This window comes from Xiphophorus maculatus, chromosome 6 (assembly GCF_002775205.1).
Source record: "Xiphophorus maculatus strain JP 163 A chromosome 6, X_maculatus-5.0-male, whole genome shotgun sequence".
Taxonomy (NCBI): Eukaryota; Metazoa; Chordata; class Actinopteri; order Cyprinodontiformes; family Poeciliidae; genus Xiphophorus; species Xiphophorus maculatus.
This window is the reverse complement of record NC_036448.1, coordinates 23,349,228-23,372,769: the sequence shown is the minus strand read 5'-3', so window position 1 is coordinate 23,372,769 and position 23,542 is coordinate 23,349,228. Positions and strand designations below refer to the sequence as shown.

Here is a 23,542-nt window from a genome sequence, read left to right as displayed (position 1 = left end):
TAAAATTCTAGAATTAAAGTCAGAAATTCGACTTTAAACTCATGTTAATAGTTTTCAAAGTAAGTTGGAAAACAATTAAAAACCATGTTTAATCTCAGAATTTTTCTAGTTCCTTTATTTATTTAATCAGGTAAACCCCGTTGAGATCTAGATCTCATTTTTAAGAGGGACCTGGGCAAAAAATTTGCAATACATAGCAACCTGGTTACAAGATAAAACAATTAATACATATGCACAAGTATAAAACAATAAAAACAATGACACTGTTTCATACAATCTTGTTGCCTATCTTTAAGAACTGCTCGAAATAAGTCCAGTGAAATCATTTCCGACATCTTAAGTTCAGACTGCAACTGATTCCACGCTGTGGGGGCCAACACACTGAATGCCTGCTTCCCTTTTTCAGTTCGAAAGCGTGGGACATGCAGAAGAATAATGTTATTGGAGCGTAGAGAACGAGAACTGACAGTTCTAGGAGAGTGCATAAATATGCTGGGGTTAGACCGAGTAGAGATTTATATATCAGGATCATTAAATGATTGTTTCTCCGTACACTTAAAGGAAGCCATTCAGCTTTTGCGTACAAATCACAATGATGTGTCATTGTGATGTGTCAGACCTTAATGAACTTATCATCACAGTTTCTGTTAATATATGTGTTCGGTCAACCGTGCTTCAGCCCTGAGCAGGTTTAGTGGTTTCAAATCCTCATGCTGGTTTTATTTTCTTGGTCAGATGTATTAAAAGTTTAACTTAATCAACAGAATTCTGAAATTAAAATCAAAATAATATTAATTACGACTCAAACAGCATGTGTATTGCTTTTTAAACAAAATGTAATAATATTATAGTAATCATGTTTAATCTCAGAGTTCGGAAATTAAAGTCAGATTTCTTTTTACTCTCTCTAATGCAATTTTGGTATGAATTTATACTTTTAACTTTTAAAGACCAAAATTAAAATAATTCAGATAAAAATCATAGCTACAAAACAAAATTTAAAAAAATTCCAAATCAGTTTCTTTCAATATAAAACTTATGAAACTTTAACACAAACTGCAGGCCTTTGTCTGGTGAATTTTTGGTTAAAACAAGCTTGTTCTACATTCAGTGAAGTTCCTTACAAAAGGTAGCGTATCCAGACATTTTACTCAAGTAAGAGTGATACTTCATAATAAAATTACTGAAGTAAAAGTAAAAAGTACACAGTAGTAAAACAAATCTTAAAAGTAATTTTTTTCCAAAATGTTACTCAAATAAACCAGCTCTATATGTAAACAAAGACTGTCTGTCCCACTTTAAGGTAGAATTTTATTAAACAAACCCCAGCAGAGCACATTTCCATTCAGAACAGACCTTAATGAACTTATCATCACAGTTTCTGTTAATATATGTGTTCGGTCAACCGTGCTTCAGCCCTGAGCCGGTTTGGTGGTTTCAAATCCTCATGCTGGTTTTATTTTCTTGGTCAGATGTATTAAAAGTTGAACTTAATCAACAGAAACCAGTCTGTTGTACATTGAAACTCAGAAAACATACCAGAAACATAAAAATAAAACAATTGTTTGAGTTCCTCAAGATTCCATGGAAGAAAACATATTTTCAAATTTCCTGGTCAGGCTGTAGTTTATTAGCGTGCATGGAATCGCTCTTACGAAGCTGGCTCCCATGCCGTTATAATATCCTCTAAATCCGCTCCTTTCATATATCCGGGTGAGTCCTGATAACACGCCAGAGACAGGATGCGAATCTGAGATGAAGGCTGGGAAAGAAACCAAAGTATGATCATACGTTCACATGCTTTCAGAAAATATAATTGTGTTACAGAAGCTGCATTTCCACTAACCTTAAAATTTGAAAAGAAATTTGCTTAATGGAAATATGCCAGTTTTGAAGAAAAGATTGCTTTTATTTTTTAAAAAAAAAGGTTTTGTTCTAGGATGAGATGATTTTTCGGCTGTAACAAAAATAGTGTATTTCGCAAAACTGCAAAGGAAACAGTGTTTTTGCACTTAATCAACAACCGTATGTTACTACTGGGTTTGTCGCGATAACAAATTTTGCTGGCCGATAAATTGTTCCAGAAGTTATCACGATAAACGATAATATTGTTGTTTTGAGACCATTTTTAAATAATATAAATTATTTAATTTATATTAAATAAATAAATAAATAAGGTGCACATAATAGAAGAACACATAATAATGTGTTCTTGCATAATAATAATGCAAGAACACATTCTCAAGAATCAATAGACACATTCTGGAGTGAACCACACTCCACACCAGTAGGTGGCAGGAATGATTACCTGACCTTTTTTTTTTTTTTTTTTGCCAACCACCAAAAAAAATTAGGAAGAAGATAAACTTCTCCACATGTAATTTTGTTTCGTGTTTCGCAGTTGCTTGTTGTTTTATTTTTCACATTAGCGGAATATCAACAAACATTTTGCGCACGTTTGTAATGGAAACGCAGCCAGAGATGCCAGCGGTTACCCTGAGCTTGCTGCTGTGTCCGGATCACCGCCAGCGGGTAGCTGCTTATTTGCCCAGAAGCAAAAGCCACAAAACTGAAGAAAAACAGCTTGGAGTCGCTACTGTAGGTTGGATTGCTTTTTGCCCAGCTCATGATAGACTGCAGTGAGAAGCAAATTAGTTTATTTCAGCAGGATATATGTGTTCGATCTTCGTGGGATTGAGTTTGGCTCACCTGATGAACCGCACACTCCACACCTGCATAGGGGATCATGCAGAGGATGCTGGGCCTGAAGCCTCTGTAAAAGGACGACATGGACTCGTGTTTGTAAATAGATCGGGCGCACGCCACAACGCCATGATACGTGCCGGTTTGCTGCAGGTTCAGCCTCACCTTCAACACCTATGGAGCGGATAGAGAAGGTGGAGAGTACAAGAAAAAAAATCACCAATATTTGAAGGTGATCTATTATGCTTATTCAAACAGCTTAGGATATCTCTGGTCTATAAAAAACACGTTTTTTACACAAAATTATTCTTAGGTAATTAGATTTTTAGTCTAGTCACTTCTGCTTATTTTGAGTTCCTTTCAGAATGAGTTGTTTTAGGGCGTCTTGTCACCTTATATCCAAATAAGATGCTGCTTACACTCTTATGTAAAAATAGCTGCAAACAGATTCGCAATTATACAACCATACAGCTTTGAAAAGCAGAAGTGGAGCCTCCTGCACAACCAAGAGTCCAGCAAGTGGTCTCTAGACGGTGGGTCAACAACAAAACACTTGTCTTTTCCAGCAGCCATTGTACAGAGCTAAAACCAGCCGACCAAACCTGCTGGAACTGCTTGGGTTGCTCCGTAACAGGTCCGGAGTTCTGCTTGGGTTCCTAAGTAACAACACAGTGCCCATTGATTGCGACTTAAGGTTTTTTAGGTTTTTTAAAAACCAGACACCAAAAAACATAAATTTGTTGCCAAAAACAGTTAATTGTTTTTTTAAGCGCTTGTTCTGTTTTTAGAAACAGTAGAAACCCAGATGGAAGCATAAATAGGTGAAAAATGTGAATTTTCACAATTGGACCCCTTTCATGTGGGATTTTTTTTTTTTTGTACAGGATAAATGTACGCAAATTATTTTTTAATTCAAGATAAACTCATTTTAAAGCTAATTGCGCATCTTTTCCACAGGTGCCAATGAAGTCAACGTCCTTCCAACGAACAAAACAGAAAACATTCAGAGTTGTCTCTAATCTCTGATACCTCTAATGGGTAGAAAGCAGCATGAGCCACCGTTCCAGAGACGCAACCCAAACCGAAGCGCTGCTGCACAGTCAGATTCTCCTGGCTTCTGTTTTGGGTGTAGACTTTCATCTGGGTGAAGCAGAGCAGCTTAGAAACAAGAAGCCATTCCTGATTTATTCAGATGCTCAGACGTGCCTCACCTGTGCATAGATAAGACATTGCAGTGTGGACTGCGGAGTACCTTTCAGCACATTGACAACGTTGCCTTGCCACATTGACCGCAAACCTCCTTCTCTCAGCTCCTGAAAGCCTTGGGAAAAAGCCTTGGACCCAAAGACCTGCAGAGCAAAGCGGAAGGGTTTCTGTAACGCAGAAATGCTCAACCTTTTAAGTCACTACAACGTTTAGACCAGAGGTGTCCAAAGTGTGGCCCCTGAGCTGATTGTGGTGGCCCCTGACTTCAGTTCAAGAATTACACAAATTTGTAAATGGAGACTTTCTATCTGAAAAATGATCACAAACTAAATTAATCTTACAATAGAAAATGCTGACATCACCAATTATTTGTCTTTAAATGACTTGATTTTTCCACATCTGTACAGTGATTTTTACTCAAAAGCAAACTTTCCTGCACTGAAACCTGCTTTTAATTAATTTATTAAATTTGGTTAAATACAGCAAGCATTTTTAAATCCTGTTTTTACTGATCAGAATTGCCTGAATTGGGTTCTTTTCCCAATTGATACCTAAAAAATTAGCTAAACTTCTTACAATAAGACATGCCTGCAAAACTCTTGTTATGTTTTTGATCTAGAATAATTTACACATCCCTTCCCAGTAACAAACTTGACTGCTTTTTAATTAAAGAATTCAATGATTAGTTTATTGATAAGTAAGTAAAGGTAATTATATTTGACTTTATGATTTTGCCCTTGTGACAAAAAGTTTGGACACCCTTGGTTTAGACGTTAATGTTGGAGTGTTTTCAAAGCTGCAAAAGCTTCCAAAACAAATGTTTGACCTGAAGTTGGGTCTTCAGTCGGTCTATAGGCGCCGTCGCAGTTCGAGAAACCGCATCTGAAAGACCAGCTGACAGAACAAACGTCTTCCAAGCCCCAAAGCCAGACACGTTGTCTGGGAACTCGATGGGCATCGCACGACTCTCGCCCACATCGAAAACCTGCAGAAAGACCAACACAGAGATTTCCCCTGGATTTCCCTCAAACACGTTTTGTTTTTGATGCCAGAATCTGTTTGAAGGTTTTACCAGACTGTGTTTCCACGAGGAAACGAGCTCTCCGATGTTGTCCACCGGGTTTAGAATGATATAATGCAGGAATTCATCCCAGTCAACTGTCATGGACCTGTCCTTGTCCATCCTGGTGAGGATAGTCAGAAAAACAGAAACACAACTGTTCATGTTGACTGTTAGATGTTTTTTCCCACACTGCAAGAACACAAAATGTTTCGGTATTTTGGTCTAGTTTCTAGTGGACTTCAAATAAGACAAAACTAGCTTACAAGTAACTCTTCAGCAAGATATAAGAGTTTGTTTTACGTCAATAATTCCTTATTTAACTAACCAAACTGATTAATCCATTAAGGGAAATAGTGGGCAGAAGAAATCTTACATTTGAATAATTTTTTTTGCATTCGGCTTTGATATGACCACTCCTATCTCCTTAAACAAACATATGATGTCCTCCTGGTCAATCACTCCTGATCAAAGAAGAAATACAGAGAGTTACAAACACACACTGAGTCCACTTGTCCTCCTTACACTGCAAAAACACAACATCTTACCAAGTATTTTTGTCTAGTATCTAGTACAAATTTCATAGTACACTTGAAATAAGACCAAACTAACTTACAAGTAACTTTTCAGCAAGATATAGGAGCTTGTTTTATGTAAATAATTCCTTTATATTGATATAAAAAGTAGATTATTTTATTTATAACAAGATATTTTTTCCATGTTATGAGTAAAATAATCTGCCAATGGAACAATATCAAGGAATTATTGACATTAAACAAGCTCTTATAACTTGTTAAAGTTACGTATGAGTTAGTTTTGTCATATTTTAAGTGTAGTAAGATGCTTGAACTAGAAACTAGAGAAAAATACATGGTAAGATTTAGTATTTTTGCAGTGTTATTTCCTACAAGTCATCATGTGACGACAGAAGTTTCTGCATAAGTGCAAGGATCACTTTATGCTGCAGTGTGTGCACCATAAACACAACCTTATGTTCACCTGTTTGACATTCACAAACATATTTTACTGTAAATGAAACATGTCTAATCCAGAAAGGAAAGTTTATTATATTCCAACAGAAAAGACAAGTCTTTGAAAAGCTGATTAAATGCCATGCTAAGCATTGAATTCACCTAAATAAACAATTTCAATTGGAGATATGACTCACCGCAGTTATTCTTGTCAAGATCATGAAAGTGAATTTTCCATTTCCTCTCTCTGTCCATCATGTAGCTGAGAAACTCTTTATAATCCAGCAGCCCATCTTTATCTTTATCATAAGACTCCATGATATTCTACAAGGAAATAACTCTTAAAATGGATAATTTATCTCCATGCACACTCTACACACCTGAAGACACGTTACCTGGACCTTTCCATCTCCTGAGATGATCCCATGCTTCCTCATCTCCTCGTGGAGCTCTGCCATTGATATGAACCCATCCTTGTTCTGGTCCAGTTTCACAAACAATCCTCGGAACCGGTCCATGTTGCTTCATCAAAAAATGCTTGTTTTTCTCTGTCAAAATATAAAATGCAGAAACAGACTGTGCTTCATTCGCAGACTGTTTTAGTCGTGGTCATAAATGGCTTTTTGATCAGAGATTATTGAGCTGTACCTCTGCTGAATCATCGAGCTAAGAGCCAATGCAGGGAAGGAGAGGAGACTGAGATCCAGCAGGGGGCGCTGTAGCTGCAGCAGAGTCATGACCTTCAGATTTCACAACTGTGGCCTTTCTGTCTCTTCACACACAGCGACCTTAACTTTTATTTTATATTTGCCAAGTCATGTTTAGATTTACTTGTTTGACGGTACAGAACCTGCAATATTTCTACAACATTTTATAACAAAACATAATTAAAATTTAAAAAAAAGTACCACAGCAACATATTAAGGGCATTGCAGACATGAAAAGGAGAAATTTGCCACATCAGAAAATTTTAGATTAATCTGAGAATTCATAAATTTTAAATTAATCTCACAAATTTTCCAGACTAAATGTTAAAATTTCTGAACAGCAAAAGTCCAAAAAATTTTCTAGAAAAAACTCTGAAATTCTAGAAAAACCAAGGAAATCTAGGAACTTCAGAAAGCGAAAATTTGAGATTAATCTAAAAAAAAATTCTAGAAAAACCATGGAAATTTCTAAAGTCCAAAAGTCAATTTGCTGAAAAAAGTTCAGAAAGTTTTAGATTAATCTCAGAAATGTTCTAAAAAAACAAGAACATTTTTGCACCCCAGTAGTCAAACATTTTCTTGGAAAAAAAAAAGAAGAAATTTTGAGATTTGTATCAGAAATCTTCTAGAAAAAACTGGAAATGTCTGAGTTTCAAAAGTCAAACAAAACTTTTGACTCAGCCAACATTCACAAGCACTTCTGGAACTGTGATGTTGTGAAAATTGGGCTGCTTTTCTTCAAGTTTGCGTAACAACTCAAAGTAGGTTACCAAATGCTTGGGAAATTTTTGTTTTTACAGTGAATACGGTATACTATTACAATCAATCAATCAAATTTTATTTGTATAGCACTTTTCAGCAGCAAGACATTTCAAAGTGCTTTACATCATTACAAACACAGAAACACAATGCAACATAGAATCAATAATCAAAACACAGCATTAAGTAAAGTTCCATCAGTAAATTTGTAATTGATTACATTTCAAATACAATTCTAAACAGGTGGGTTTTTAGTTGAGATTTAAAATAAGTCAGTGTTTCAGCTGTTTTACAGTTTCTGGAAGTTTGTTCCAAATTTGTGGTGCATAGATGCTGAAAGCTGCTTCTCCTCGTTTGGTTCTGGTTCTGGGGATGCAGAGCAGACCAGAACCGGAAGACCTGACAGGTTCTGGAAGGTTGATACAACAAAAGCATATCTTTAATGTATTGTGGTGCTAAGCCGTTCAGTGATTTATAAACTAACAACAGTATTTTAAAGTCTATTCTCTGAGCTACAGGGAGCCAGTGGAGGGACTTTAAAACTGGTGTTATGTGCTCTATCTTCCTGGTTCCTGGTTTTAGTGAGAAGACAAGACATTAATGGTAATAATAGATTTTCTGCATGCAGTTTGGATGTTATCTTTGTGATTTTTTTTGATTCTCTCTGGATACTCCTGCTTCCCCCTACAGTCCAAAAACATGACAGTTAGATTTATTGGTTTCTCCAAAAAATTCCTGTTTTTTTTGGGGGGGGGTTGTTAAATATCTGTATGGTTTTTTGTCCTGTGTGTTGTCTGCGATGCAGAGCAGATCCTGCCATATTAGTCTTTTAGCTAAGTTTCTCACAGCCTTTGTTCATTTGATTTGAGTCACTGCTTCTGCTGCGCCAGATGGCTGCAAACACTGAGAAATTATACAACGTCTTGCTCTTGGTGTATAAAGTGCCTTTGTTTAGAACTTTTACTTCAAGAGAAACCCAGTTCTTTTTACTAAAAGCACCTAATCAAAGTATTTCAACTGAAAAGATAACATTGGATAAATTATAATGCCACTCATTTTGTAAAAGTACTCATATTCTTTAACTTTTCCATATTTTATGTAGTCGTCCAACCTGGGGTAAATCTACTGGGGTGGGAAATCGGACATTAAGAACCTGAGACTCTTTTTTCCGACAACATTGAATGCAACACAATGTGACCTGACTCGGTCTGGATACGTTCAGGGATGGTAGCGGTACCGGTGATATTACTGGTTTGTACATCCCCTAACATTGTTATGCATTGAGTCAGGAATATTGGTGGTCGGAAAAATTACACAATCATGTAAAGAATCTGAAAAGGGGGACGCAATATTTTAGTATTAATTGTTAAGACTATAATATGTGCTGCGCAGTTCGATATGTTTCGGTTCAGCTAGCGTGATCACTTTATAATCCCAAAATAAACATCATGCCTGAAAACATAATAATGCACTTGGGTTTATTTATTTATTTTTACCTACTTTTTTGTGTGTAATAAATGTTTTTTTGTTTTCTTTAGTGTTGATTTTTCCTTGAACGTGATTTCTGTTCTGTGGGCTCAGTTTCGGTTTCCACGGCAACGGGTCTGCCTGCGACGTGAAACCGACGCAGTGCTAGCAAAATCAGAAAAGCAGCGGTCTTGAGTTGTTCTTCGCTTGTTTTTGGTGTTATTTTCCCCTTTGCTTTTGACGCACTGCAGCCGCTGTAATTCATAAATGTTCAATAAACGACGAAAGCTGGATTAATTCCCTCGTTTGTTTGTAAAACGTGGGGATATTCATAATCATTATCAAATACAATGAGCTATTTCATAAAGTATGAGCCATATAAAATTACCAGTATAAGAGAGAAATTCCTCCTCACCAAACATTAGTGATACATCTGAATCAGAACAAATTAGGCTAAATTGGACATTTTGCTAGACCTTTTCCTGAATTTTCCCTCTACAGCACAATAAATTATATTTCATAATTTGGTTATTTCTGAGGGTAACACTGGGTTATATCTAGGGGTATCAGAGTAAAAGGGGCTAAATAAAAATGCATGTTTTCGATATTTATTTGGAAATATTTTTGAAAAGCATGAATAATTCCCACTTCACGTTAATGGATCACTGTGTTGGTTGATCACAATGAAAATCAGAGACTCTATAGGCACCCTTCTGTCAAAATTTAATCGGAGTTTGATGGATGAGTAATTAAAGACCCTAATTAATTGATTGCTATTAATCCCCCCCCCCCCCCCCCCACCCCCTCACCCCCCCACCCCCCTCCCACCCATCCCCCACTCCATCTGTTACGCCATCTGTTATTCCCGCTATGTGTTTTAAAAATAGTACAAGTATGAAAAAACATTGAGTTTTAAGAATAATACAATTAAAGTATGAAAAAACAATAAGTGTTAGATAATCTAGAATAATATAACATTATAGTATATTTAAATAGATTTGGGGTGTTGTAGTTACCTTTGGTTTTAAACAGAATATCTTCCTGATATGTGAAGCGGGAGATACGGTCCTACCATCTGTGTGAGGTGGGTTAAAAGCCCCTCAGGATGGTTCCCATGACCTCTGGTCACCACACGTGGCAAGCGTGATACTCTGTCTCCGGACAACTAATATCCAGTCAGGATATAGATCCGGTAGGTACAATTTAAAACATCACAGATTCGTTCTCTAGTTACCATGCTTATTGATTATCAGCTATCAGCGCCCAGATTCTACGCCCGAGAGGGGATCTTACCATCTGTGTGAGACGTTGTTGTAGTTACCTCTGGTTTTAAACAGAAGTGTGAGGTGGGTTAAAAGCCCCTCAGGATGATGACCTCTGATCACCATACTGGTTGACTATCAGCTATCAGCTCTCAGGATCTGCAGCACTCCATCTGTGTGCCAGTGGCACATGTGACCACTTGTGAGCAAATTAAAAACACAGTACAATTAGAGCACAAAAAACAATAAGTGATCATCAGTATCAAGATTAATACATAGATTTTCACCTTTCCTAGATAAGTTTAGATTTATCCATGCCATCTGTGTATGTGTGTATGCGTGCGAGGTGTGTGTCGGCGTGTGGGGGTGTGTGCGTCCAGGCGCAATAATAAACACATACCTCTAAAGAAAACCTACAGTTTAACTGTTTTACTATATTATTTAGGGTAGCACGACTAGTCAGTGCTGACTATGAGTTTGTGATTTCCTTCATCGCTTAAATTTTAAACTCTTATAGATTTTCTTTTTCTGTAACACTTGCTAGTGTGAAATGTTTCAGTAAATGTTCCTCATTTGTACCCGTACTTCTGAAGAATATGTGACAGACAGTAAACAGGCCTACTCAAATTTAACTTATATCTTTCCGCAGTTAAAGAATTTGTCCAGACTTTTCCAGAATTTGGTCCGGCATCATTGTGAATGATTTTGTTCAATCTTTTTCTTGCTGTTGAATCAGCGCTGATCTTCCTACTGCTTCATGTTTTCTCCAAAATAGTAAATCTTGGTTTAAATACATTTAAACTCTTATAGATTTTTTTTTCTGTAACAGTTGCTAGTGTAATACATGTCAGGAAATGTTCCTCATCTGTACTCGTACTTCTGAACAATATCTGACAGGGACTAAACAGGCCACGGTGAGGTTCCCTTGGATTTCGATTGATTTATTGAATGTGTAAATATTTATCATATAGTATTTATTCTTTTGGTGTTTGTTGCACAAATTCAAATATATGCCGGCTATCAGCCAAAAATTCAATCAGTGAATTTGTGTTTTTTTTCTTAAATACTCCCTCTCACCGAGACTTACTTACATCTTCTGACAACTAGCCCCACTTATAATAACATTGACTAAGTTTGCTATTGGTACACTTTACCTAAAATTAAAACTTAAACATACTCACTACACAACCATGCTCCAAGAGTTGCTCACAAAATTGGTGAATTGTTTTGTTACCTTAAAAATGATCTGCAGCTTTTGTTCCTTGATGCTGTCTGTTCTCTAACAGACCGTACATCTCTTGTAATTGATAAGCTTATAAATGATCAATGCGAAGCATCAGTATGCGCTAAAGAAGATCATATCAGTCAGATTAAGTAAAATATCATTATACTCAAAATTATATTTCTCTGAAAGGTCTTTTTTTTCAGGGAGTTTAGAGTGTATGAAAGGAATCAATGAAATATACTATGAAATATTTAATCTGCTGCATCCCGATAATAAAACTTCAATTGTGAATTGAATGATTACGTTGCATCTAGATACAAAAGAATCAACCGTTAATTAGTAATCATACTGACTAACAAGATCTGATCAAACAAGAAACTTGACTACCTCAAGGGATTTTCTCACATTGGAGAATAAACCGTCTGACTTTCTTTAGCCACTAAATTTAACCTTACCAAAGTTTTGCCTCGGAGCAAACAGGTACTGAGTTTGAAGCGGATCAGACGCCTTCAGCCATTTGCTAAAGCTAGACTCCGGCCTTCCTCACTGCAAAATAAAACATTAGACTTAAAAAAAAAGTTCAAGCGAACATCACTTAATTATCATCGACTTGTTGTTTGTACTCATCTTAAACAAGTGGCAGGAACATTCGGATATAAAAAAAAAGCTTTATAAGTTAATCTATTTAAGTTGAGTCCATGTAACAACTAAAATAAAATAAAAAGTGAACTATTTGAAAGAAGTGAGGATTTTGGGTGGTAAAAGTTGAACATTTTAACATGTCCAGACACCATTTCTGCTCAAGCAAACTAAAAGGTTTTGAACAGAACAACCCTGTCAAATAATGAGACCGTGAATCTTTAATCTATGTAGAAAATATATTGCTGCTGCTGCTGTAGGCAGAAAATAAAAGAAGTTTTACGGAGAATAATATTTTGGATGAGTTTAAGAATATTGTTTGCCAAAATCACACGGTGTAACTACACTTGTCTTTTATATGTACCAGTAATTGAATCTTTTTCAGGCAATTGGTTGCATAAATTAAAGTAAATACGGTCTATTTTCCTGCTCCACATACTTAGCTAACAATGTGCCAGTTAGCTTCCCAGTCTGAACTTCTGGGCAATGTCTTGATTCAGTCAAATTGTCTATCTTGTATCTCCTGAACTCTGATATTTTGCTCGCCGGTCTTCATCGTGCTCTGAATGGAGTATCGGGTTTCTCTTACTTTAACCCGCCCAACTTGCACCTGATTGGCATGTTAGCCTTTTGATTCCCTCCCAGCGAGGCGGTGCTTCACAAAGCAAACTGTTTGTCAAACTGTTGATCTGCCTCATGGCTGTTTTAGAAGATATGGTGACTGAGTTTTAGAGAGTACTACCCGGCTCATCTCTTTTCCACAGTTTTTTTCCCACTTAGTTCCACTACTGCAGTGGATTTTATAGTCAATGTTTAAAGCCAGCACAGAGTCTAAAGCGATGGAGGAAATTTACGTCAATATGGAACCTGATGGACAAACCGCATCTAATCACACAGGTAAGAACAAAGTTACAGAGAAATCTAGCATGTAATGAATTCAATTTTGCTAAGGTTGAGGTTTTTGTTAAGGTTTGAGCAGCTTCTTTTTTTTCCTGCAGAGCTTTGACTGTCTAAACTGTTTTACAGGAAAGAGGAGGAAACCTGGACCTGAGTCAGAGGAGCAGCAGGAGTCTCCATCCGGTTGGTGAAAAACCTGAACTGTCCCTTTAAATGGGTTTAAAATTGCTCCTTTAAGAACAATGAACATTTCCTGTTGATCTTAGACCCCCCGCTGCTGGGTAGAAAGTGAAGTTTAATCACTGTGATTCATTTCTCAAAATGTGCTTTGCTGCTGGTGAAAAACCTGCAGCTAGATTCATCTCAGTTCTGGGTCGGCTTACGGATCAGAACCGGATTAACTCATGTTGATCCGCCTCTCTGTGTTTAACAGAGTTAAAGAAGAAGACTGAGAGTGATGATGATGATGATGATGTTAAAACTGGTGAGTTTTTACTCCCGTGTCTTCAAACTGGGTTTTTCTGACATGTTATGTAAATAGGCTTGTGATAATGAGTAAATAACTTCTACACACTATCAGAATCACTCAACACGGTTGTATTGTTTTATGAGGTCTCTCCTGATATCATTAATCTGACCTGTTGATGATCCGCTGCTCTTCATGTTTAACAGGGTTTGAATCTGATTCAGATTCTTCAGGTGATGAAACTCGAGCTGGTGAGTTTAATGAATCAACTTCACAGACAGAATCAAGTCAAAGTCTGATTATTCAGAAACTCCCTGACTCTTCTTCTTCTTCTACAGACGATCCAGGAAGTTCTCAGTCTGAGAAGGTAACTATCACAGTAACCAACAGTAGAGGTTGCGCCAACTAGTCTTTGCTCTGCAATGACTTTTTATAGAGCTTGTTGACTAGTTACAATCATATGACTAAACTGATTTTCCCAAGAAAATGTAAGATGAACTTGGTGAGTTTGTCAGCTTGAGTTGTATAAAAATGTATATAATTTACCAAAGGGGTTCTGTAATAGGAGGTTTGCATGGCATGTAAAAAATAAAATAAAAAAATTCAGACAATATCCGAGTGTCAGACATGTTTTCACAACTTGTAGACTTCTCAATGCAGACTGTCACTTCCAGCTCTGACAGTAAACGTGTAGATATTGTAACGTAACCTGAGTTACAGGACTACCATAGGCTAGCATTCAGCGTTAGCTTTTGCTAATTGACAAATCATGTTCGTGCCAAACACCTAAACAAAACACTCGACATCATTATGTTCTTACATGGCCATCATCTGCGGATTAGAGATGAACAGTGGGAGCAGAACCTCCTTTTAGTCCCAGTCTTTACATAAATCCTGACATGTTCTGCTGGTAGGTTTCAGAGGAATCCTTCCTAAACTGACCTATGCAAACTGCAATTTTCTTAGGCAACGTCGCAGGGACATTGCCAAAGCAAAAATAAAAAGCATCCATGCAGCTCTGTTCTCCATCACCTGGCGAAAATGTATGTTTTTTTGAGCTACGGAGGGCATTTGATATACTGTGTTCCAGAGCACTGTATGACTTTGTAAAGTGACATTGCATCTATATTTTAGATATAAATTTACTGCAGAAAATGAAAGCCAAGTAGAAAATATGTCTAACCAATAATTGTCTGTTCTTTTTTCAGAAGGTTCCTGATTGGGTGAGTTGGACACTTAGGTTTTATTAGAAATATTCCATTTTGTTCCCGTGTTGGAATTTGCTTTGTGACTTTCTATCATTTCTCTGAACCTGTTTCCAGAGACAGAGCATCAAGCTGCTGAAGGAAAGTGGAGACACCAATGGAAAACCTGTAGCTGGAAAGGTTATGCAGAAATGTGCTCTGTGTACGTATGAAACCAAAAAGAAGCAGGAGAAGAAGTTCTTCCATCTGGCAGTCGCTGACGAGACCGATTGCATTAAAGTCATGGTATATGGAGAAGAACTATTTAATGAAGTTGAAAAGGGACAACTTTACCTTTTCATTAATGTGGAAGTGGATGTAGTGTATGGTGAGATGGTGATGAAGGTGACCAACCAGAGCAGAATCTCAAAGACCAACGGCATTAAAGTTCCCAAGACTCTGGAGCTGCAGAGTCCATTGTTTCCCATCGAGAAGATCCAATCCTTTAAGGAGAAAACAGCAGCGAGTGTTAAAGGAACTGTGATTGAGGTAAGTGATTACTGCTGATAGCAGATTCACAGCAAGAGATTTGTGGCTCTCTGTGTTTTATTATGCCGCACTGAAAACATTCGATCGTTTCAAGGATTGGTTTATAATCACTTTTTTTTGGTCCTCAGATTAAATGCCAGAAACTTGGTACCAAAGCAAATGCACACGAGTTCCAACTTGAAGATGAAACCGGTTCCATATGGATCAAGCTGTGGTGCAAAGAACAGCTGAGAGGAATGTCAGTGGGAGATGTGGTCAGAGTGACCAACCTGCGGACAAACCTTTACAATAAAATGGTGTCTCTGAGCTCCACCGACTTCACCAGAATTCATAAGGTACCGGTTATTATTCAGACTGCAGGAAATCCAGAGTGCAGAACGTTGCGTCTCTGTGTGACAGAGAACGTATAAATGTGAAGCGGAATTAAAATTATGCATCTTTATTTACTTTTTCCACATTCAAGATGAACGACTAATGAATGAATGAATATACTTTAAACAACATAAGACCTGGGTAGATGGGTGCCTGAAGCGACTGCCCTTTTGTTACATGAGAATAACAACATTATGAGGGGGGGAAATCTCACACGGATTCATTGGAACTGAATAAAAACGATGCTTTGTAGGTTACAGAATATTATAAAGATCATTCGGGAATCTAAACATGTCAACTAATTTTATTCAGATAATTCAAGTGTTTGGTTACATGTGTATTAATTCATTATGATCCTGTTTCCCTGTTTGTGTCCAGATGAAAGCTGCTGCTGTCCAGAGTGTCACCATGCAGATTGTAGGGATCATAGAAGCGGGAAAGGAGCAGTCTGAGCTGGACGTGCTGATCAACGACAAGTCCAGATCCTTCTTCATCCATTCTTCTCTCCTGGCTAAGGTTTTTGGTGTCAGTCTGGATGACGACTTCAAGGACAGACTTGTGAAGAAAATCCCGTTTTCAGCCAAAGGAGAAATAAAACAAAACAAAATCCAGACTCTTAAAGCTGCAAGAGCCACCAAAACTTAACAGAACCAGAGCTTTTAAAGCTGAACGTGCTGTGGCCATTTATGATAACACAATCGAGTCAGAAGTGCAAGCAAATAAACCACCTGTTACCACCCACAACCTGGAAATTTTGGTTTTTGGAACAAAGAAGGCCGCGACAGAATGAGTCTTTTAAGTTAAAATCCTAAATGAGCTATTGGTGGAGAAACAACTTACCGTTAGGGATGCTCCGATCAAGTTTTCTGCTGCCGATTCCGATACCGATCACCAATGAGACCAATCTTTACCGATCACCTGGATTGACTGTTAATTTTTTGTTTTAGATGTAAATGCTACCATCTGACAAAATTAAGAAATTATCTGGCAATAAATTTACCTAACTTAGGCATAAAAAAAATGCTAAATTCATGCAGGCACAATACAGCAGCTATTCAATCAAAAGGGCAACTGAAAAAACCTCCAGTCAGTAAAATAATATTTAACAGTAAGGCTCTCAGTTCCATAAATTATTAGTCAAATAAATCTGCCTATATCAAATAATGACAAGTAATAAAGGATGCATTCATTCAAAGTCAAACGCAGGCTGCATCAAAATAAACAATCTTTCGTGAGTGCTGATTAATGCTGGCTCTGATTGGTTATTTGTTCTGCAGAACACAGGAGGAGATTTATTATTTTTTTCAGAGATTATCTGTCTTTTGTTAGGACAGTGAAAGTTTTAATACATATCTAAAATATTTTCTTTTTTTTTTTTAAGTTACGTGCCGCAGCTTTAAGCAGATTTCATTCATTCCAGAGTTCAATCAGCGAGATTATTCATTTTGTGGTGATCCTAGTCTAAGAAAGAAAGAAACAAAGAAAGAAAGCAGCAAATGTACATGTTGGTTCCCCTGAAAATACGGATAAATTCAGTCATTGTAGGGTTAAAGTAATTTGAAGAGGGAGAAGCGTATAAACAAGTCAATGACGAGTCAATGACATGATGCATTCTGCATTTTTTAACTCGGTTAACTTAACGTTTTGTTTTTTTTACTGACTTTAATACATTTAAATCGCTACGTTGTTTGATAAGTAGAATGGAAATGACTTTTTTTGTAAACGGTCTTGTAAATTAGCGTTTTATAAATCAACTGAATTGAATTAAGAAATTTGACCATCGGATTGGACTGAAGAGAAATGATGAGCAATGTTTTATGGGTTTTATAAAGCAAAGATTGGTATTTTTGTAACATCAAAAGTTCATTTTGAGGCAAAACTAAGAAATTTATAAAAATTTCAAATGGCATTTTCCTACATACCGTTGCCTGGTGATTTAACAGGTAAAGGTTGTCAAAAACTATGATCTTAAATTTTATTTACAAAGCAATTTTCAAAGATATAAGTCTTAATATTCTGTACAACATCATTCACAGGTTACAAATACTAAAAAAGTCAAGCATCAGAATCACTAAAAACTCATGACAAAAAAAACTTGTGACAACAATCTTGCTCCTGAATTTGGGTCAGAAAAATAAAGCTAGAGAAGCAAACTCTTTCACAATTTAGATTTACAGATTCACAGGAAAAGCTACGTTTTCAACAACTATATAGATTTAGAAAAACAAAAAAACAAATTTTAGGCATAACTATTGTATTTTACCTGCCTCAGGGGCTTTGTTGGATCACTTTATGTAGCATGATTTAGTAGTAGCATCATGTAATATGATATTCACAGAGTGCAACATCAGTGTTTGGAATAAGTTTCGTATCTTTAATGGCAGGAAACATCATTTTTTACATCAGTGGGATGTTAAAAGTCTTGTATCTAAACATCTTATGGGTTGGTTTTTATTGTTTCCTTATTTATTGTTTCCTTAAAACTGTTTAAGGAGTGTTGATTTCATCCAAAATTTTAAGAGATTATAAAGGATTTAAAGCTAAAAAACCCACAATGAAAATGTGCTACACGGCATGCATTTGAAGCTTTGACCCAACACAGGGCAGGCTGTATACTGCGATGGAGATATTTGTCTCTTTAAAGATCTGTTCCAGGATCTTTGACACCTTTGACCACTGCAGCTGGTCCAGGCCACAGCCAATTCTGAGGGAGGAGATACGAGACAAGCAAATTGATTAATTATTCCCAATAAAGAAGAAGATTTAAGGGTATTTATTATAGTCATTTATTCACAGTAGTTCCTACAAACCGGGGTATTGATATCCTATTGACACCATTTTCTAAGCAGTGAGATTTCATGTCTTCCAGACTCTGTCTTAGGTTGACATACGTGGGTTTCTGGCTGGCTTTTGTCTTTGTGATCTGAGACACATAATAGGAAAGATACAGTTACCAGATTAAATAATGAAACAGGTTTTGGTCCTATGCAGTATAATTGTGGTATGTTTACCAGATAGTAGATGAAACGTTGATCATGTGTCAGGACAGCACACTGCCCCGGCAGCTTCTCTATTAGGACATAAAAAAAATACAAAACAGGATATGATTTAGCACTTGCTGTTGAAATCAGACATTTGAATGAACTGCAAAAACATAAAACATTTTTTCCAAAACAAAGATTTTAGTAACTAGTCTGACTCACTCTGCTTCTTTAACTCTGAGACTCGACCAAACTTCTTCTTGAACATCACCGCTATGCCTGCTCCCATGCGACAGTCTTCACTGATGCAGTGGGCCAAGGATTCATCGCGTGGACAGGAGAACAAATCTCCGGTGACATACTTTAATATCCAGTTGGTTGATTGATAGAGTTTCTCAGTTTTGCCCATGTTCATACTTTCTTAAGCGCAACTTGGAGAAAACTATAACCACAAAGTACCAAATCGGTAACGGCGCTTACTACAGCCCTGCTTATCCCCTCTACATATGGCCCCACACTAGGCTGTGTCTGTTTATGCCTTAAAGCACCACCCACTTTAGCTGAATTTTTTTCCAAATTTGTCCGGGGGTTGTTAGTCCCAGTAAACTACAAAAAGCTGGATTTTCTGTTTGCCTGAAAAATGAACTTTTGATGTTACAAAAATACCAATCTTTGCTTTATAAAACCCATAAAACATTGCTCATCATTTCTCTTCAGTCCAATCCGATGGTCAAATTTCTTAATTCAATTCAGTTGATTTATAAAACGCTAATTTACAAGACCGTTTACAAAAAAAGTCATTTCCATTCTACTTATCAAACAACGTAGCGATTTAAATGTATTAAAGTCAGTAAAAAAAACAAAACGTTAAGTTAACCGAGTTAAAAAATGCAGAATGCATCATGTCATTGACTCGTCATTGACTTGTTTATACGCTTCTCCCTCTTCAAATTACTTTAACCCTACAGTGACTGAATTTATCCATATTTTCAGGGGAACCAACATGTACATTTGCTGCTTTCTTTCTTTGTTTCTTTCTTTCATAGACTAGGATCACCACAAAATGAATAACCTCGCTGATTGAGCTCTGAAATGAATAAAAAGTCATTCAGTTACTCATTCAGCTACTCAGAATCAGCACAACATTGACTCTTTCCATCTTTAAGATGACTAGAACAAACTCCTCACTGTTGAATCCGTGGTGTTGGCATCACTTTATTACAAATGATAGTAAATAATTGGAAATATAATTTTACCAAGATAGAACTTAATCCTCTATTACCGGACACAACTGGAACTCCATAAAGTTTCGTAGTAAAAGTCACATTAATACACAATCAGAACACATCAACCGATCCTCTGCAAAAATACAAAAAAAAAAAAAAACAAACAAACAAAAAAAAAAACGTTTGTTTATCACGTCAGAATTTTAACAAGAAAGAAAAACACAGAGTACAAGCGATAAAATTGTTGTGTTATTAGATGCAGGTCACAACAGTTGGAAGTGAACATTTTATCTTTAGGATTTTATGTAACAACGTAAGCTACATTATTGTTGGTGAATAATATCACAGTGAACACAGATCCTAATCATCCATCACTAGTGGATCTGCTCTTCTCTTCTTCCGCAGCCCCTGGATGAACAGGAACAACTGATGTTTGTTCGTTCTGTAGGACACAATTTCCCTTTAAGGAGAAAAAAATCAAAGTTTAGTTTGTTTTACATCGTTGTTTTTCAGCACACGCAAATGATAGAGCGCTTAATAAATTAAAATAAAAGTTGTTCATTTACATTATATTCATTTAGACCAAGAAGGAAAGTTATTAGTTATACTCTAGAATTCAGAGTAGAATTCAATTTTTAACGAGATCCAAATTTTTTAAAGTTTTGACCAACCTTAAAGTGTCTTCAGCTCGTGGAGCCGTTTCAGTGACGTTAGCGATCATGGAGGGAAACTTGCTGCTGCTGTTCTGCTCGGTCAGAATGTTGCTGATGTCAGAAAAATCTGCTGTCATGTGATGAGCTGCAGAAAAAAATTAACAAACATGTTTGCAAAAAGAAGTGGCAAGACCGTGTTTTCACTTAAGACTTATAAAATAGTTTCATGATTTTGGTTATGCCTGTAGAATTTAAACTGAGGTAACACTGAACAATGAATCGTTGGGTAAATAGTTTGAAAAAAGAGAAGATATTAAAGACACGCTAACCTAAATGGCTGCAAATGCAACCATTGCTGGAAATGAATCAAACTCATGTGTAATGTTTCACCTCTCTGCAGCACTTTGAGTCACTAAGCTTTATTCTTTTTAAACCTTTGCTATTTGATCAGTTTGATTTTAGAAGGGGAACAATGACTTTTTTTTTTTTTATATAACAGAAACACAAAATCTAGTCTTTTTACATCTTTAAGATGACTAAAACAAGACTCACTGTGAACGCTGAGGGTGATGAGTTCAGCCAAAAGTAAAACATTCAGGATTCCCAAACAGACAGCCGCACGGAGGCAGAGCCTCTCTTTGGAGCTGCTCCAACCTTAACAAAAACCTCAACCTTAGCAAAATTGAATTCAATACATGCTAGATTTCTCTGTAACTTTGTTCTTACCTGTGTGATTAGATGCAGTTTTTCCAACAGGTTCCATATTGACGTAAATTTCCTCCATCGCTTTAGACTCTGTGCTGGCTTTAAACATTGACTATAAAATCCACAGCAGTAGTGGAACTAAGTGGGAAAAAAACTGTGGAAAAGAGATGAGATGTCTGGTGTTCAACAAAACAAAAGGTAAACGTATTTTACCAAATAAAGAAATTCATGAACGCAGATTCAATATTATTTTCTTAAATATCTTACACAATGTAAAATTCTTCAAGGTTTCAATAGTTTCATAAGTTCATATTTGCTGATTCGGTTCTGTATCGATGAATATTTATTTATCCTTTTTCTTCGTTTTCCTTCAGCTTGGTTAATCCTACTCATAATAAACACTTTACACTTTTCCATGGGTGAAAAAATAATTGACTCTTTCCATCTTTAAGATGACACAAAATTAAAAATAGTTTTAAATCACGGATATAAGGATGAAAAAATACATCTGGTGTTGCAATGTTCTTGCTTCATCTTGCTCCTGCGGATGGCTGTGTCCAAAAATATTTTACAGGTCTCATTACAGGTCTCATTCCATCCTGATAACTAGTCACAGCCTTGCTCTCGGTAAAAACAACTATCATCTTTGTATTTTGCTTTCTAAATCCTCTTTTAACCCTGTTTCTTGTCCAGTAGCAGAAACACTTACATTAAGAAACCACAGGTGTTGAACTGAAATCCTCCTTTAGTCCAGAAAATATAAAATACCTGAATTGCATTATTACAAAACTTCTATAACCGTTGGATCGAATAATTATGGAATTGTACGTATTTATTCATATTTTAAAGATATGTACTTTTAGGACAGCCATCTAGTAAAAACAAGCTGCATGAGCCGGGTAGTACTCTCTAAAACTCAGTCACCATATCTTCTAAAACAGCCATGAGGCAGATCAACAGTTTGACAAACAGTTTGCTTTGTGAAGCACCGCCTCGCTGGGAGGGAATCAAAAGGCTAACATGCCAATCAGGTGCAAGTTGGGCGGGTTAAAGTAAGAGAAACCCGATACTGCATTCAAAGCACGCTGAAGACCAGCGAGCAAAATATCAGAGTTCAGGAGATACAGGATAGACAATTTGACTGAATCAAGACATTGCCCAGAAGTTCAGACTGGGAAGCTAACTGGCAAATTGCTAACTAAGTATGTGGAGCAGGAAAATAGACCGTATTTACTTTAATTTATGCAACCAATTGCCTGAAAAAGATTCAATTACTGGTACATATAAAAGAAAGTGTAGCTACACCGTGTGATTTTGGCAAACAATATTCTTAAACTCATCCAGAATATTATTCTCCGTAAAACTTCTTTTATTTTCTGCTTACAGCAGCAGCAGCAATATATTTTCTACATAGATTAAAGATTCACGGTCTCATCATTTGACATGGTTGTTCTGTTTAAAACCTTTTAGTTTGCTTGAGCAGAAATGGTGTCTGGACATGTTAAAATGTTCAACTTTTACCACCCAAAATCCTCACTACTTTCAAATAGCTCACTTTTTATTTGATTTTAGTTGTTACATGGACTCAACTTAAATAGATTAACTTATAAAGCTTTTTTTCTTATATCCAAATGTTCCTGCCACTTGTTTAAGATGAGTACATACAACAAGTCGATGATAATTAAGTGATGTTCGCTTGAACTTTTTGTTTAAGTCTAATGTTTTATTTTACAGTGAGGAAGGCCGGAGTCTAGCTTTAGCAAATGGCTGAAGGCGTCTGATCCGCTTCAAACTCAGTACCTGTTTGCTCCGAGGCAAAACTTTGGTAAGGTTAAATTTAGTGGCTAAAGAAAGTCAGACGGTTTATTCTCCAATGTGAGAATCCCTTGAGGTTGTCAAGTTTCTTGTTTGTTCAGATCTTGTTAGTCGGTATGATTACTAATTAACGGTTGATTCTTTTGTATCTAGATGCAACGTAATCATTCGATTCACAATTGAAGTTTTATTATCGGGATGCAGCAGATAAAATATTTCATAGTATATTTCACTGATTCCTTTTATACACTCTAAACTCCCCGAAAAAAAAGACCTTTCAGAGAAATATAATTTTGATTGCTTTGAGTATAATGATATTTTACTTAATCTGACTGATATGATCTTCTTTAGCGCATACTGATGCTTCGCATTGATCATTTATAAGCTTATCAATTACAAGAGGTGTTGAACTGTCTGTTAGAGAACAGACAGCATCAAGGAACAAAAGCTGCAGATCATTTTTAAGGTAACAAAACAATTCACCATGTTATGAGCAACTCTTGGAGCATGGTTGTGTAGTGAGTATGTTTAAGTTTTAATTTTAGGTAAAGTGTACCAATAGCAAACTTAGTCAATGTTATTATAAGTTGGGCTAGTTGTCAGAAGATGTAAGTAAGTCTTGGTGAGACGGAGTATTTAAGAAAAAAACACAAATTCACTGATTTAATTGTTGGTTGATAGCCGGCATATATTTA

At 36.4% G+C, this 23,542-nt stretch overlaps 3 protein-coding genes across 6 annotated transcripts; 1 reads left to right on the top strand and 2 right to left on the bottom strand.

Annotated features, from left to right (window-relative positions):
• Nucleotides 1–1,270: 1,270 nt before the first annotated feature.
• On the bottom strand, nt 1,271–6,655 carry LOC102224714 (calcium-binding mitochondrial carrier protein SCaMC-1-A-like). Of its 3 annotated transcripts, XM_023335039.1 has the most exons (11): nt 6,589–6,655; nt 6,336–6,488; nt 6,138–6,264; nt 5,346–5,433; nt 4,982–5,093; nt 4,736–4,894; nt 3,915–4,052; nt 3,733–3,843; nt 2,710–2,877; nt 2,496–2,634; nt 1,271–1,762 (listed from the first exon to the last, which is right to left on the bottom strand). In XM_023335039.1, exons 2-11 carry the CDS (start codon nt 6,456–6,458, stop codon nt 1,575–1,577), a joined length of 1,353 nt encoding a protein of 450 aa, XP_023190807.1. In that variant the 5' UTR covers nt 6,459–6,488; nt 6,589–6,655; the 3' UTR covers nt 1,271–1,574. The 3 variants fall into 3 exon arrangements, with proteins under 3 accessions (XP_023190807.1, XP_023190809.1, XP_023190808.1); XM_023335041.1 differs by lacking the exon at nt 6,138–6,264 and having other exon boundaries at nt 6,321–6,488; XM_023335040.1 differs by lacking the exon at nt 6,138–6,264 and having other exon boundaries at nt 6,321–6,605.
• A 6,015-nt stretch (nt 6,656–12,670) lies between these two features.
• On the top strand, nt 12,671–16,211 carry LOC111608803. 2 transcript variants are annotated; one of them, XM_023334936.1, is made up of 9 exons: nt 12,671–12,896; nt 13,026–13,079; nt 13,330–13,380; nt 13,569–13,613; nt 13,701–13,729; nt 14,574–14,585; nt 14,685–15,095; nt 15,224–15,430; nt 15,846–16,211. In XM_023334936.1, the coding sequence occupies exons 1-9, from the start codon at nt 12,809–12,811 to the stop codon at nt 16,110–16,112; spliced, it is 1,164 nt and encodes a 387-aa protein (XP_023190704.1). In that variant the 5' UTR covers nt 12,671–12,808; the 3' UTR covers nt 16,113–16,211. The 2 variants fall into 2 exon arrangements, with proteins under 2 accessions (XP_023190704.1, XP_023190703.1); XM_023334935.1 differs by having other exon boundaries at nt 12,672–12,896; nt 14,571–14,585.
• A 1,201-nt stretch (nt 16,212–17,412) lies between these two features.
• On the bottom strand, nt 17,413–19,083 carry LOC111608823 (O-acetyl-ADP-ribose deacetylase 1-like). Its single transcript, XM_023335046.1, has 4 exons — nt 18,671–19,083; nt 18,479–18,537; nt 18,278–18,390; nt 17,413–18,171 (listed from the first exon to the last, which is right to left on the bottom strand). The coding sequence occupies exons 1-4, from the start codon at nt 18,861–18,863 to the stop codon at nt 18,033–18,035; spliced, it is 504 nt and encodes a 167-aa protein (XP_023190814.1). The 5' UTR covers nt 18,864–19,083; the 3' UTR covers nt 17,413–18,032.
• Nucleotides 19,084–23,542: the final 4,459 nt, after the last annotated feature.